At 34.8% G+C, this 14,864-nt stretch overlaps 1 protein-coding gene across 1 annotated transcript; it reads right to left on the bottom strand.

Moving 5' to 3' along the window:
- Positions 1-7,861: 7,861 nt before the first annotated feature.
- LOC127082778 (RNA polymerase sigma factor sigB) lies at positions 7,862-12,195 on the bottom strand. Its single transcript, XM_051023016.1, has 7 exons — positions 11,939-12,195; positions 11,727-11,860; positions 10,966-11,559; positions 10,071-10,301; positions 9,504-9,644; positions 8,412-8,612; positions 7,862-8,310 (listed from the first exon to the last, which is right to left on the bottom strand). The coding sequence occupies exons 1-7, from the start codon at positions 12,021-12,023 to the stop codon at positions 8,029-8,031; spliced, it is 1,668 nt and encodes a 555-aa protein (XP_050878973.1). The 5' UTR covers positions 12,024-12,195; the 3' UTR covers positions 7,862-8,028.
- Positions 12,196-14,864: the final 2,669 nt, after the last annotated feature.

The raw sequence follows: 14,864 nt of genomic DNA, 5'->3' as shown, positions 1-14,864 counted from the left end.
AAAATATGTCTTAAAATATCATTTTTAATTTTTAATTTTATTTTTTAATTAATATTATTTTATTATTTTTAATATTTATAATTTTTTTAATCTATATAAAATAATTAACTAAATTATTTATTATTTAAAAAATAATAATTCAAAATAGTATATATATTACGAATCAATAAAATGTCAATTTTTTTTAAATAACCACTAATTTCAATTTAAATTCCTAAATAATCAATTTTTTAAAAGAAATACCAAAATAACCATATTTTTTTAATTGATGCGCCAGTTGAATTGGTGCATCCAATTAAACTAGAGAGGAGGCGTCATTAACCTTGGCGCATGCATGCAAAACCAATGTATGTAGGTGCCACATGCATTGACGCATGCATGTGTGCATGTTTGCATGTGTGTATGTGTCATATGCATGTGTGCATGTGTCTATGCGTCATATGCGTTGGCGCATGCTTATTTTGCTTCTTCTATAAATACCATCCTCGCATCTCCCATATTATTTCACAGAACTTCTTACCCTCTTCCATTTTCCTTCAATTTCTTCAATCACTTCCATTTTCCTTCAATTTCTTCCATCACCTTCAATTTTGTTTTCTTTAATCATGTTTGATTACATTCACAAGAGAAATATCGATTTAATCTTTTCAGCAATTGAACATCCGATAAAGATTCGACTTTGGAATATAGATTCGTTTGAACGTCTTAATCGGACGTTGAACTGTTGGTTCATTGGAGAAATTGCAGATGGTGAAAAGATTAGAAGAATTCAATGGCTTGAGTCCACGTTCAACCAAAATGGAGAAGTGCGCGAATGGGTGGATATTAAGACTGACAAAAACGTTCACAGGATGATGCATAATATGTTCAAAATTGTTTTGATGGTTGTAATCGCTTAGTTATAGTAATGTTATTTTAATTGTTGTAGTTGTTTGTGTTGTTGCTTATGTGTTACTTGTGTGTTGAATGTTTTGTATTTGTATGTGACGGTATTTCCTCACAAAGTTATCATGTGAAATAAATTTTGTTTTTAATATAAAGCAAAAGAGGTACATGTAAAATTATCTTGTTGTGCTTGTTCCAACACTAGGACAGTTAATACGATTGTGATCTGGCTGACGATATGAACTACACAATCAGACCATTTTGTTCGTTGTATCCATTTCGGTTCGAATACATGTTGTTTGGGCGGTCCTTTTGCTTTCTTCGCATAACTTCATTATGCCAAAGAATGTCCCCTTAATATTCAGGCCAATAATCCTCTTTTGCAACAACTGAAAAACTAATTTTGTAAACATTGGATAGGCTTATGACTTTGTAAACGTTAGATAGTAAGTATGATTGATCCCTTCGAACCTTTGAACATGTCGCAATGACATGGGAGCAGGGCATACGAAAGGCTTGGAACTTTCCGCAGTCGCACCAACCTTTATCTAGTTTCACTCTGTATTGTCCCATCGACATGCCTTCATTGTGATCCATGGACTCAGCAACATTGTACCAACCTTTAGTACAGTCAAACACCGTGACCACGTGTGTGTTAGCTTTGGCAGCTTCGTGTCGAATAATTTCATTGAAGCATCACTGAACAACTGCTCAGTTGCAACAGTGAACTCCATTTGGAATGTCTTGTCTCAAACAGCGCCCCTAGCCTGAAATATGTTGTCTGCACTAAAGCGGTTATAGGTAGGTTTCGGATGCCTTTGAAGACAAAGTTCATTGATTCCACAAGATTTGTTGTCATGTATCCCCAACATTGACCGTTGTCGTATGCCCTAGTCCACTTCTCCAATGGAATATTGTTGATCCACCGTATTGTATCTGCGTTTGACAAACTGATGTCTTCGCGGTAGTGTTTGAAAAAAGGTTTTGGTCATGTGTAACCTGCATTGACAACCTTCTTCCACAATATTATGTCTTTGATCTCCCGCATAAAAGTTTGGGTGATATGTCTAATGCAGAAGACATGCGTCAACGGAGGATCCTACCAGCCATTATCAATGTTTTTGTATGCACTCGCTATTTAAGGGTGTCAGTCAGAGATCAAACATAAGTTAGGTTGAGGAGCAACGTGCAATCGGAGATTTCTTAGGAAAAAACTTCATCCCTCAACAGTCTCCCCTTCAACTAGGGCAAAGGCGATTGGAAAAATGTTGTTGTTGTCATCTTGTGTCGCTGTCATCAGTAGCATTCCTTTATATTTCATGTATAACCATGTACCATCAATTTGTAAATAGGTTTACAGAAAGCAAAACCTTTGATGCATGGTTGATACGCCTAGAAGAGACGGTGGAATATTCCATTTCTAATAGCACAAGTCTCGCCTGGGTATACGCCGACAATGTTTCCAACTTGACAATAGTCCCTGAAACATATTGTTTGAGAGCCACCAAGTATTTTGGAAGTTGTTGTAAGACTCCTCCCAATTTCCATACACTTTTTCAACCGCCTTTGTCCTAGCTATCCAAGCCTTATTGTATGATGGAGTATAGTTGTATTGTGTTAGAATATGCGAGATTATTGTACTCACCTTTAATGATGGATTATCGCTAATGACAGACAAAATTTCATCGCATATTAACTGAGAGCTAAGTTTTCGATGGTCTTGCATTGGGTTCGTGAGCATGCATGTGTGAACTGGACTCATGGATCCAATCTCCCAAGAATTGCTCATCTTCCGGTATGAAGCTAAAAACCTGAAAAGGAAGGGCTCATTTTGACAATAAATCTTGTACCTCATTGCATTAGTTCGATCAACTATGTAATCAGTTGATAGATTCATGTGATAATTTTTAATAGCTTTTACACAATCTTCTTTTGTACGAAATGTGTCTCCTTCTTTAAATGATCCTTGAATTTGCACATAAGGATTGTAAAATATATCTAATGAAGGTTCGTCTACACCCAAATTCAAGCTTGTCATGTGTTAAGATGGACAATATACATGACTAACTAGTAATGGCTCTTCTTCTTCTTCATCATTCACCATCGAATCAGCCAATAACTCAACTTCTTCTTCTTCTTCATCTACAACATTGACCTTAGCTTGTTCGTCGTCATCAGTTTCAAAAAACACTTGTGACTGATCAATAAACTGAGACACTTGTTGTTGTTGTGGTAATATATATAACTCGATATCGTTGTACCCAAATTGTTCATGACTAACAAACATATGATGAACATCGTCATCATCTCGAATCTTCAACTGATAAAACTTTACCAGGTTGTCTGTAAACCACACCGGATTTTTATAGATGATTTGGCCCACAGGACTACACTGTAATTTATTTTCTATTCTTTGTTTCAGATGTGAATTTTTTTATCTTCGATTTATTGTAAATCGAGTTACTTCTGTGTTGCGAAAAAAACCCGAATAATTGATGCTCAAATATTTCACTTTCGGTATGGGCATTGATCATGTAATATGGTGAGGAAGACATTTTTTTAAATGTAAGTTTTGTGTTTCTAATGATCTGTATGGGTACTGATGGTGAATGTATTGATTTGTTATTCGCATGCAGTTAAATAGGGGACACGACGTATGTACTGATCACACAATTAATCTGCAAAGATAAGATAATACAATGCAAGGAATCCATGCAGAAACAAGACAATGCAAAGCATGCGCCTGCAAAGAATCTCTGCCCTAACACTACAAGCATGCGCCTACAAAGAATATGCATATGCCCTAATAATCCAAGGTCGACGCCCTTTTCAATGGCGCATAAAGCAAAACATGCGCCCTTGTCTTAGGCGCCTCTTCCTTGCATGCATAAAAAGGCACGCATGCGCCATTATCCTTAGTGCATGTGATCATGCATGGCTTAAACAAAGCATGTGCCCTACCCTTAGGTGCCTACACCTATCTCACATGCTTGCGCCATATCCCATGCTTCACATGATGCAACATTATCTCATCTATAAATAGGGCAACAACTTACAAGACTCAACATCTGCAACACTAACAATCAACATCTGCAACACTCCACAGTTACCACACTCAACCTCTACAACACTCAACCTCTGCAGCATTATGTCTCTATTGACTATGGGTGATGAACATGGAGGAACAATCGACAATATCTCGATATTTGTATGTTATTATTTCTTCTTACTTATTTCATATTTATTTTGTATTTATTTCTTATTTGTGTTTTTATTGTATATTACTTCTTCTTATTTTATTTCTTACTTATGTTTTATTAAGACCCAAAATGATTTCGATGTCGTGTACATGAATATGTACCCCGCGATCATTTGACAGAATCATATATTCGAGGATGCAGTTTTGGTAATCTCCTCAACATAGTCTCGTACTCGGTTGACTACAAATTTATTCTTGCTTTGTTGGAGAGATGGAGACCCGGGACCTACATATTTCACCTTCCTTTCGGTGAGTGTATCGTTATACTTGAGGACGTCTACATGTTGTTGGGTCTACGTATCGATGGTAAGACCGTAAATGGTAGAGTTAACCAGGATAACTCTATTTGTAACGAATTGTTGGGTGCCCCTTTGTGTGACGACCAAGCTACGAGAGAGACTTATGGTCAAGCTAGGGGTCAAGGTATTAACTAAAAATATCTCAAACAATATTATGCGAGTATAAAATTGACCGAAGAATCTACCGAATATGAAAAAATAATTAAAGCTCGCTGTTATTTTATGATTCTATTCGGTAATTTTTTATTTCCCGAAAGTACAAGTAATACGGTAAATATTATGTATTTACCGTTGTTACGAAACATAAATAAGGTAAGCACATATAGTTGGGGTTCAGCTGTTTTGGCCATCTATATAGTGCATTGTGTAAAAATGCAAAAATGAATACTTATACATTTTATTCATGCGCATATTTACTACAAGCATGAGGTTGGTCAAGAATGTCGTCACTCGTCCCGGTAAACGAGAAGTCATTCATATCCCCCTTTGCAACAAAGTAAGTTTAAAACTTTACCATCTAATTATTAAACTTTATATTAGAACTAAATCTAACTAATACTTTTTCAAATGTTTTTGATTTAGGTGGCCAGTTAGAGGGATGAACTACAGCAGGTGTCTGAAACACGATGTAGTAGTCTATCGCAATCTATTGGACCACATTGGACCAGACGATGTAATACTCCAACACAACTCTATTTTGATTAAAACATAATTATCAAATTATTTATCATCTAATCAGGTCATATTCTTGTACAATTTATCTGGAGGCCATATCTAGGTCTTGATCATCAGGTTAACCATGATGATGATGCAGTTTGGACAGCAGAAACACCAATTATCCGGTTCACTAATGTGGAGATGCACCAGAGTGACCGGGTAAAACTCCAGTCCGACATGCAACAACAAATTCCAGAACCTCTGACGTGTTTGGGAGTTTGGCATCAACAAAGAGTTGATGTCCAATGAGATTATTCCGACTTAAGGGACTTCGCAAAAGAGATGTGTCGTAATTGGAGGAATAGACGACAACACATCTTAAACGAACCAGTCATATAGGGTGCTAGACCAACTCAACAGTATATGGCATGGTTTAGGTCCGTTACAACGCCACAATTTATGTCTGAGCCAAGGTATTTAATTGATCCACGCCAACTAGTTTCGTCATCATACGCCCAACAAGTCCCAGTCCAAAAACAATGTCAAACCACCCAAACCCAATGATCAACCTCACACCATCACCCTACCCCATACACCCAACAACCAAACACCCAACCTCGCAACCCATACATACCACGCACCCAACCTCAAAACCAAGAATCAAACCCTACCCACCAACAACCATACGCAACCACCATAACAGTTTATAGCCTAGATGATTCATACAATTCATGTCATTGTAGTCCCCGCCAATGACCACCCAAACATCCAATCACCACAACATTCAACCATTGTTTGACTATAATACACCCCATGAACCATTGATTCATTTACAAATAGATTCAATGTCCCAACTCAGACAACCATACCGTCCACAATGCACCCGACCACAACGAACCAACTACAAGAACATGGGCACCGAACTCAATTACGGGAGCGCTGTTGGCGAGAACCCCATCAACTATTGAGAACAAATGATGACACATCTATCAAATACCGTTGGACCTTCCACCAGACCTTCACACCAACCACCATTGGATCATGTCAGCACTCAAAGACCCCAAACACCTCAGAAAAATCGTGGGAGACTTCGAAGACAGACTAACACACCTGAATGTGGAACAGGGAGATGTTTTAATCGGGCGGGTCATTGAATTTCTTGTTAATTCCGTGTAATTTTTTATTATAATATACATATAAATTTTATTTTAAGTATTTTTTTTATTATTTGTAAAATTTAAATTTAATTTTAAAAAAAAAAATTTAAGGTGCAGGCACCACATGCATTGGCACATACAGTATGTAGTGTATGCATGCGCCAATGCATGTGGCACCAAGGCATGCATGCGCCAATGCATGTGGTGCCTACATGCATTGGTTTTGCATGCATGCGTCCAGAGCCTTGGCGCCTCCTATGTATTTTAATTGGATGTGTTAGTTCAACTGACGCATCAGTTAAAAATGGTGGTTATTTTAATTTTTTTTATTTGAAAAAATAGTTATTTTGAAATTAAATTTGAAAATAATAGTTATTTTTAAAAAATCATAAAATGTTATACGAAAACAATATACTATTAAAAATATTATTAAACATATTTTTATATTAAATTAATAATTGAATAATATAAACATCTTACTTCAAAAAAAAACAAGACCAAGTATCCTTTGTTGAAAAAGCCAAAACAAACGAAAATTAAAATTTTTGAGATTAAAGAAAATATATTGTCAATGTAAATTACATCATCATTTAATAAAAATATAATATTCTATCATTTTATATTAATATTTTAAAATTAAATATTAATTTGACAAAATATATATGTAATTGGTTGACAGTATTTTTTTCATAATAATTTGCAAATAATTTATATCTAACCTTATTATATGTGTGCTAATTAAAATATCTATCTATTTGGATAACAACTAACTTATTTTCCATTATTATGGTTATGAAAGTAAAGTAGAGGATTATTTAAAGGGAAATGCTAACTTGTGTGCTCTAAAAAAATGTAATTTTGTGTTGGAAATTATACATTAATTTTAATAAAAATATAAAATTAAATTTATAATTAGTTTTTTCAATATAAAGTTTCTATAAATGGGTGTCTTATCTTGTGTCCCTATGACACAAGTTAGCATTATCCTTATTTAAAATCTCTTGAATCATCATAAATTCTGAACAAATCAAAAATAATTTTAGAGATTAAAATTGATTTTAGAGTGATTTTGATATGTTTGATTCTTCTAAAGTAGAATTTATTCTACTTTTAGAATTGATTCTATTAGAAGTTAGAATTTATATCTTCTAAATTTAAATGGAAAATTTGATGTTGAACTCACTTTTACATAAATATATCTATACATAAATTAATTTTATTAAAATCAATTCTACCAAATTCAATTAAAGTGTAAAACAATTTGCATTTTGGTACTTTTTCTCTATATCTCATAAATCAATTCATCTCTCTCCATAATTTTCAACCATCATACACCAGAAAATAACTACTTCTTTTTTAAGGCAAATTGTTAGTATATATTTACAGCCATGACTTGAACCCTGACCTCCAACTCCTTTTAGTCTTTAACTAAATTGTTTCAAGCCAGTTAAGTTATCCCTCCCACCCACCAGAAAATAACTACTATCACCATCAAAGTGTAGCCAACTGCTGCTGCACAATGATATAACCTCAAACTCTTTTGTGAAACTTTAATACTCTTGTTTGGTTCGAATCAATCGCTTACATTAAAAAATGGAAAACTCTTGGTCAAAAGTTATTTGCTTGTGTTTACATTGATTTCCTGATTCCTAGTATACTGAAACAACCTTTCTGTTTTCTCTTGAATAATGAAGAAAAAGTAGAGGAACAACATACATGTAAAGAACAAAGATATCAGGACTGAATAACCTAACATCAATATTTGGCAGGGTTATAAATTCAAATAATGCTCCAAATGTTTGGCTCTCTTCTTGTTCTTAAGCCTCCTAAAACCACATGACTCAATTTGTCTAACTCTCTCCCTACTCACGCCTATTATTTCCCCAATCTCCTGCAGTGTCTTCATCTTTCCATCGTCCATACCAAATCTCAATCTAATCACCTGTTTCTCTCTTGGATTCAGGCTGTCTAGTACCTTTTCTAGGTCCTTTTTCATGAACTGCTTAATCAGTTGTTCTTCAGGTGTTTCAGCTTCCGGATCAGCAAGTACTTCCTGGTCAGAAACACACCAATGTATCAGTAAAATGAATATAATCATATATAAAATAGTTTCCTTTTTTCTGAATCACAAATTGAACAAGAGTAAGGACAGACTGAAGGTTTAAGACTCTGGTTGATCCCAATTTTCTGTTCTAGAGATCTGGGAGCTTTTGGGGTCATATAAACAGCATTAAGCCTCTTCATTGACAGCCCAGTTGCTTCAGCAACTTCTGCATCGTCTGGTTGTCTTCCATTTTCACTGTACAACTGTTTTTGTGCCGCCTTCACTTTGTAAGTTGCCCCCACCATGTGGAACTGTTAAACCAAAAATATTGCAAAGATATTAGAGCGATGTTGACTCAAGAAAATTCTAGAATGGGCCACTTTATAGATAGTCCACAGTGGATTTGTATTTAAAAAACGTCAGAAAATCCAACTGCTGTCAATGCTTCCCCCAGACGAACTCCCAATTTCCTCATCTGCAGGACTGAAACGGTAACGTAACCGATGATTGCTCAACAAGAACAAGCAGAAGCAAATATGAATGCTTCAAAACTCAACTCATATTTGTTTCGCCTGGCTTTTGTCGAACAAACATCAATGAGGTCATTCTCTCAACAGCGAGGAAGAGGGGGGCTGCGAGACTATGAGCTTCTACTGTAGGGAGTGACAGAAACTGTTGTTGGAGTTTTGGTGATTTTCAAATATCACCTAGGTAGAACTCGCCTTTCAACATATATACTTCCTCTGTCCCTTATTAGATCTTTACAAAACTCACAGGTATCAAGAAAAATAGTTGTAGCAATAAATTTTTAAAATATATGTTACTTTTACATAATTATCCCTACATTATACTCAAATTTTCCCTTATTAGACTCCTACAATTTCACGGGTATTAACAAAGGTGTTTGCAGCAACAAATTTATTAAAATTTGTATTAATTTTACACATATTTAATGATATAATAGGAACAATAAAATAAATTTGTGTTTCCCAATTAAAAATATAATGAAGGTGTTTTTGTGAAGTCATTAATGAAAGTGAAAGTTTGAAGAGAGTCTTATATTAAGGGACAACAAATATAGAAAGTGAGTCTTATATAATTAAGGATAAAAGGAGTATTATAAAGACAAGCTTGTGGTTTTCCATAGTTACTTTGTAATGGTCAGACATAAAGAAATAATCAAAGATAAAGATAATACTCACTGGCAAGCGAATAATTCTAGACTGGGCAGAAAGGGATTTCCGAACTGCCTGTTTAATCCACCAATGAGCATAGGTTGAGAACTTAAAGCCCTTAGAAGCATCATACTTCTCTGCACCTCTTACAAGGCCGCGACACCCTTCCTATATAACCCAAGGAAAAATAGTTAAATAGCTGATTACTGGAACCATTAAAGTTGCCATCTACTCCATAATTAGTGCATATTTAGGACAGACACTTCTATTTGTATTTTACAATTTTTTTCTTCCATTTTTAAAATTTATTTATACTCTAGAGATGAGAATATCACAAGAATTGAAAAAGATAAAAATTTATTTCGTCTGCAAATGCAATGGTTCATATCTAACTTTGAAAATATTAATTCTCCCTTTTGATTTAAGATTTATGTTTTCATATTAGTACTAATTTTATGTTCTGCACTATAGCTTTTCTTTATCCTATAATGTAAAAATGGCATAGCCCAGTGCCTATTTCAAATTATATCCGTGGCTGGTGCCCCTTGCTATGTCCGTACTTTCTAGCAAAATATTATACAGGTGAAAATATACCTGGACTAGATCTTGCAGACTCATCCCAGATCCCTGGTAATTCTTAGCAATTGATATGACAAGTCGTATATTGCTTTTAACCATTTTTTCTTTGCAAAATACACCATAATTTAATCGTTTTCTTAGGGTCTTCTGATCTACCCCTGCCATTGTAGCCCATTGAGAAAATGTGGGCTTGCCACCAGATTTTTCTGCAAGATCCTCTTGAAGTCTTTCGAGCGTTATCAGATCCTGAATTACATTGGTACGAGAAGAGGCAAATGAATTAGAAAACAAAAGCAAAATAATAAAACTTCAAGTAAAATATAATTATGTTGATTGCTAAACTACAAACAATACTCCAAAATAAATACGTTGTCAAATCTATATAACTCTAAAGTATAAAAATCTCCTAAGAAGGAAAACTTTCACTTTTAACACATTATGCATCATTTGACTCACTATGACTAAGAATGATATAGACATTAGTTTAAAAAACCATACGATCAGCATGCAGCAACAACAACAACCAAGCCTTATCCTATTAAATGGGGTTGGCTACATGGATCAAAATCATAAGATCAACAAGCACTTCATGAAAATTTAACAATGAATGTTGGATGATTTAGGAGCATATCAACTATATCAAGAGCATGAAAAGAATGGTTTATTCTCAACCAGATTGTTCTAAACAAGGTTTTATATTGCAGTCGCACTAACTAACGATCGTACCAGCATTGCAATCCTCTATTGCAGAGAATTGCAATCAAATGTGGGTACTGCAATCTCAATGGCGGTCAAAGAGACATCAAAAACCATGAGGATGTCGCTGTTCAAATCGTACTTGTAGACTTAATTTTATAAAACCTTAGTTGTAAGTACTAATGCAACATGACTAACATGTGAATCACCTTACCTGTATTCCTGCAGACAACTTAACTTCTTCAGATATAGTAAGAAGCTTTGTAGATCTGGTTGTATTTCTTAAGTAACGAAGTGGATCAGAATAGTCAATCTCTTGTGTCCGAACACGCTTTTTTCTACTGATGGATCCAGACTTAAAGGACACGATATTAGTGGCAGCCTTCCCACATGCCCGGACTCTTCTGGCTTTTCTTTCTGTCTGCCGTCCCGATCTTGCATCTATACTATCGGAAAGTTCTTCCTCGGCAACTTCAAGTTCCTCAGAGGTAGGTTCCTCATCCTCCAACTCCTCCTCTTGAGTTGAGCTAGTGTCAACATCTTCCATTATTTGTGGTCCTTCTGCTACAGCATCTTGTGCTTCCATGTGTTGAAGCCATTTGAGAAGTAAATTTTCAGGCTTGGAAGGAGGCTGTGGCCTAACCACCGGTTGTTGTTGTGGGGAATTATGTTTTACTAATAAGGCGGCATCCTTTGCAAGTTTTGCCGCAGCTTTGGCGAGAGCAATCGCTTCAGAAGCAGCAGCAGCTATAACGGCGTCTTCACTGGCAAGAAGTGATTCCGCAGAAGTGGCTGCTTTATAGTTTTCCTAATAAAAGAAAAAAAAATTAAATAGGATTACTATCTCGGCGAGTTTGATAAACCTAGGTCTATATGTTCAATGCATGGGTAAAGAGAACGATCAAATTGATTGGGAAAAAATGTGTATGAGTCCAATGTTTAGAATTAGAATAAGAATAGAATAATGGTTGTTACCTGAGAAGCTACATAGGGCCAAGGTGTGTTTGCAGCATGAAATTGATTAGTATCGAACTCAAGGAGTGCGGTTGATGGTGCGGAAGGAGACAGAATACAGTGCGGGCGTAAATAGAAATTGCGTCTTGATTTAGCTGCACACAAATAAAACGAAAGCATGAGTGAGTGAGTGAGGATAGAATAGATATAAAAATTGGGAGAAAGAGTGTTACTTTGAAGAATGATAGGATGATGGCGGTGTGTAGGGATAGGGATAGGAGTTGTGAAAGTGTTAAAGTGCGGCAATAAACAAGACATTCTCCCCCCTCTCCAAGGATGGTTAGTTAGTTTAAGGATGAGAGATGTAATTGGGAGGTTTCATAGGGCGGAACAGAACAGAGTGACGGTTAGTTAATTCAGGGGATAAAGGGGCGGTGTTTCTTATGTTCTTCCCCTTCCATTCGGATAAGAAACTACAACAAGAGGGTGAGGTCACTTCTAATTTATTTTTTATTCATATTTAACTCCTTTTTTTTTTTACTTAATTAACCCTCCTTAAATTATTAATTTCACTCCACTTTTTTATCCCTTTCCATGCTAAATTGAGCACATGAATATTTTTAATAAATATTTCATGTTTGATTTGCCTTTTGAGAGAGGAAAAATCAATTTAGACATGTAGTATTGATTTTAATAAATATTTCATGTTTCATTTACTTTTTGAGAGAGTAAAAATCAATTTAATTGATTTCGAAGTAAATTTGAGATAATTGATTTTTCTAAAGTAAAATTGATTTTCTCTTTAAACTCATATTTACATTAATGTATTCAAACATAATCCACTTTTGTTAAATTCATATATGTTAAAATCAATTCTGTTAAATTCATTTATGTCAAAATCAATTTTGTCCAACATCAATCCAAATACACAATTACATTCACACACTATCTCCATTAGAGCACCCACATCGATAGTTTTGTAAGGCGGTTTCACATATATGAATGTGTTTACTGGTATTTTTAGCAAACAATCACGAGTTTTAGTTCACTTGAATGACCAAACTCAAAAAATTATAAACGATACTTTGTGTTAAACTTTCGAGAAAAATGTATGAATGTTATAAGATTTTTCAATGTAAAGAAGTGAAGAAGTAAATGCATAAGTGATTCAATGAGTAAAATAAACAAAGACAAGAATATAAAAATAAAACAATTGTAGAAAAATGCTTGAGTTAAAAGTGAGACGTAAGTTCTGCATTTCTCACAAATTCTTTATCTATGTGACTTGGACTTGGATGTGTGAATTCTAAAAAGAATAAAACTAAATGTTAACCCTCGTTACACAGAAGAAATTTACTTATATACTAATTACATCAATAACTGTCAATATTCGTTATTTCTCCATAAATCGACATGAATCTTACTACGTGGGCTTTTATCTTTTAATGTGTTTCCGCGTATCTTTAGTTCTTGAACTGCTCCAAACCATCATTGTTGTTGAAAAGTCACCCTAGCCAGATCCGTCAAAAACTCCATTGATCAAATTTGCAACTTGGTGTTAACAACATGACTTAACTATATACACTTAGTATTTATATCGACCTCGTATCTCACATTCATGTAGAAAAAGTTAAGTCGAAAATCTCAGGCTAACACATGCCCTCCAAAAATGTCATTTTCGATCATATTGGTAATATGGCAGAAAGATGTTGTTTTTTAGTAAACATTATTCAAACTATTTTGCATACGTCATCGTCATCATGACTCTTATTACTTAGTCTTCATGTCAATAACGTGTGTGTACTTGCCATCATGACTCCGATTTTCAAGTCCATCATGGGCCACAAAAATTAATTATATTAAATAAAGAAAAATAATTAATTAGTAATGATTTAAATCAAAAATCAAAATGTATGTGTTTTAGGTTCAGAGGGAAAACCAAAGAGTCTCATTCCAACAACTATATAACTTTCTCTCCTCTTCTTCTTTCTGTTTCGCCATTTTACTCTTTTTGAACCCTGGGAACTTTAAGAACTTTCATCTTCTGTAACATTCATTCTCACATTATTCTAGTCGAGTTTTAGAAAAAAAATGGCCTTTTCTTCTAGTACAATGAAGCAACCTCAAATCCCACATGTTGTTGATATTCGGGGTCTCATCTATTCCAGGAATCATTCTTATGTTTCAGAACCTCCAATTAAGAAGGAAAAACTATCATTTGACCTTCCCATATACTAATTCCCCTCTCTATTATCGGTAGTGTTCATGCATTATTGGCTCCTTTACCCAGGTCGTCTATAAAACCTGTCTTAATTGGTTGAATAAAGTGGAAAATAAGCATGGAAAAATCTGACAAGATCAAGGCATCTTTGACCTAATTCAGCTATACATATCTAGGCCAAGATACAATGCCAACATGCTCATATCTACCCTTTATTTTTGGGAAAGTTTGACTAATACATTCCAACTTCGTTGTGGGATGGTAACTCTCACTCTCTTTGATGTCAATGCTATTACGGGTCTCCGACCAACATGGGGAACTTTTGACCCCTTAATAAAAAATAACACCAAACCTAACTTTACCTTCGACCATCCTAGCCTCAATGCATATATAAAAGACCATCATGACCAAACTAAAGAAGTCTTTGATTACGAGCATATTTCTTTCCTTACCCTCTGGTTATCTCATTTTATTTTTTGTTATAGTTCTCTTTAAGCAGCTAAGAAGTTCATATCTATAGCAACCCACATTCATGAGGGATGAAATGTTTATATCAGTAGGTCGGTCCTAGGTTATCTTTATGAATCCTTAGGGCTTGCCTCCCTTGAACTAAAAAATTAAACTAGCCCTGATGGCAAACTCCTAATTTCTGACCCTATATAGATTTTGCAACTTTGACTTAATTCCACTTTTGGACCTTCAATGAATGTTACTATTCTGTATGATATATCAAGACAAGTCAAAGGTACTAGACTCGCTCTATTAGCCCCAGAAGATGTTGACTTAACAACTGAAAAAGCCTTTATAAACTATTTTTTATGTATCAGAATTGTGTTACATTTGTTTCTTCTATGGCACCATTTGTTGATCGAAACCATGGACTAGATTGGTTCAGAAGAGAGTTTCCACCTTTTGCATAAAAACCAATCTGAAGCTCT

This window comes from Lathyrus oleraceus, chromosome 5 (genome assembly GCF_024323335.1).
Source record: "Lathyrus oleraceus cultivar Zhongwan6 chromosome 5, CAAS_Psat_ZW6_1.0, whole genome shotgun sequence".
Taxonomy (NCBI): domain Eukaryota; kingdom Viridiplantae; phylum Streptophyta; class Magnoliopsida; order Fabales; family Fabaceae; genus Lathyrus; species Lathyrus oleraceus.
Note: the sequence above shows the minus strand (reverse complement) of the source record. Positions and strands in the feature narration are given on the sequence as shown.

What these genes read in the sequence shown, in the direction of transcription:
- LOC127082778 (XM_051023016.1), bottom strand. Translation starts at nt 12,023, where the DNA reads ATGTCTTGTTTATTGCCGCACTTTAACACTTTCACAACTCCTATCCCT. An exon ending in GGCCCTATGTAGCTTCTCAG is followed by an intron (nt 11,560 to 11,726) that starts GTAACAACCATT and finishes TTCTTTTATTAG; the next exon opens with GAAAACTATAAAGCAGCCAC. An exon ending in AGTTGTCTGCAGGAATACAG is followed by an intron (nt 10,302 to 10,965) that starts GTAAGGTGATTC and finishes AATGTAATTCAG; the next exon opens with GATCTGATAACGCTCGAAAG.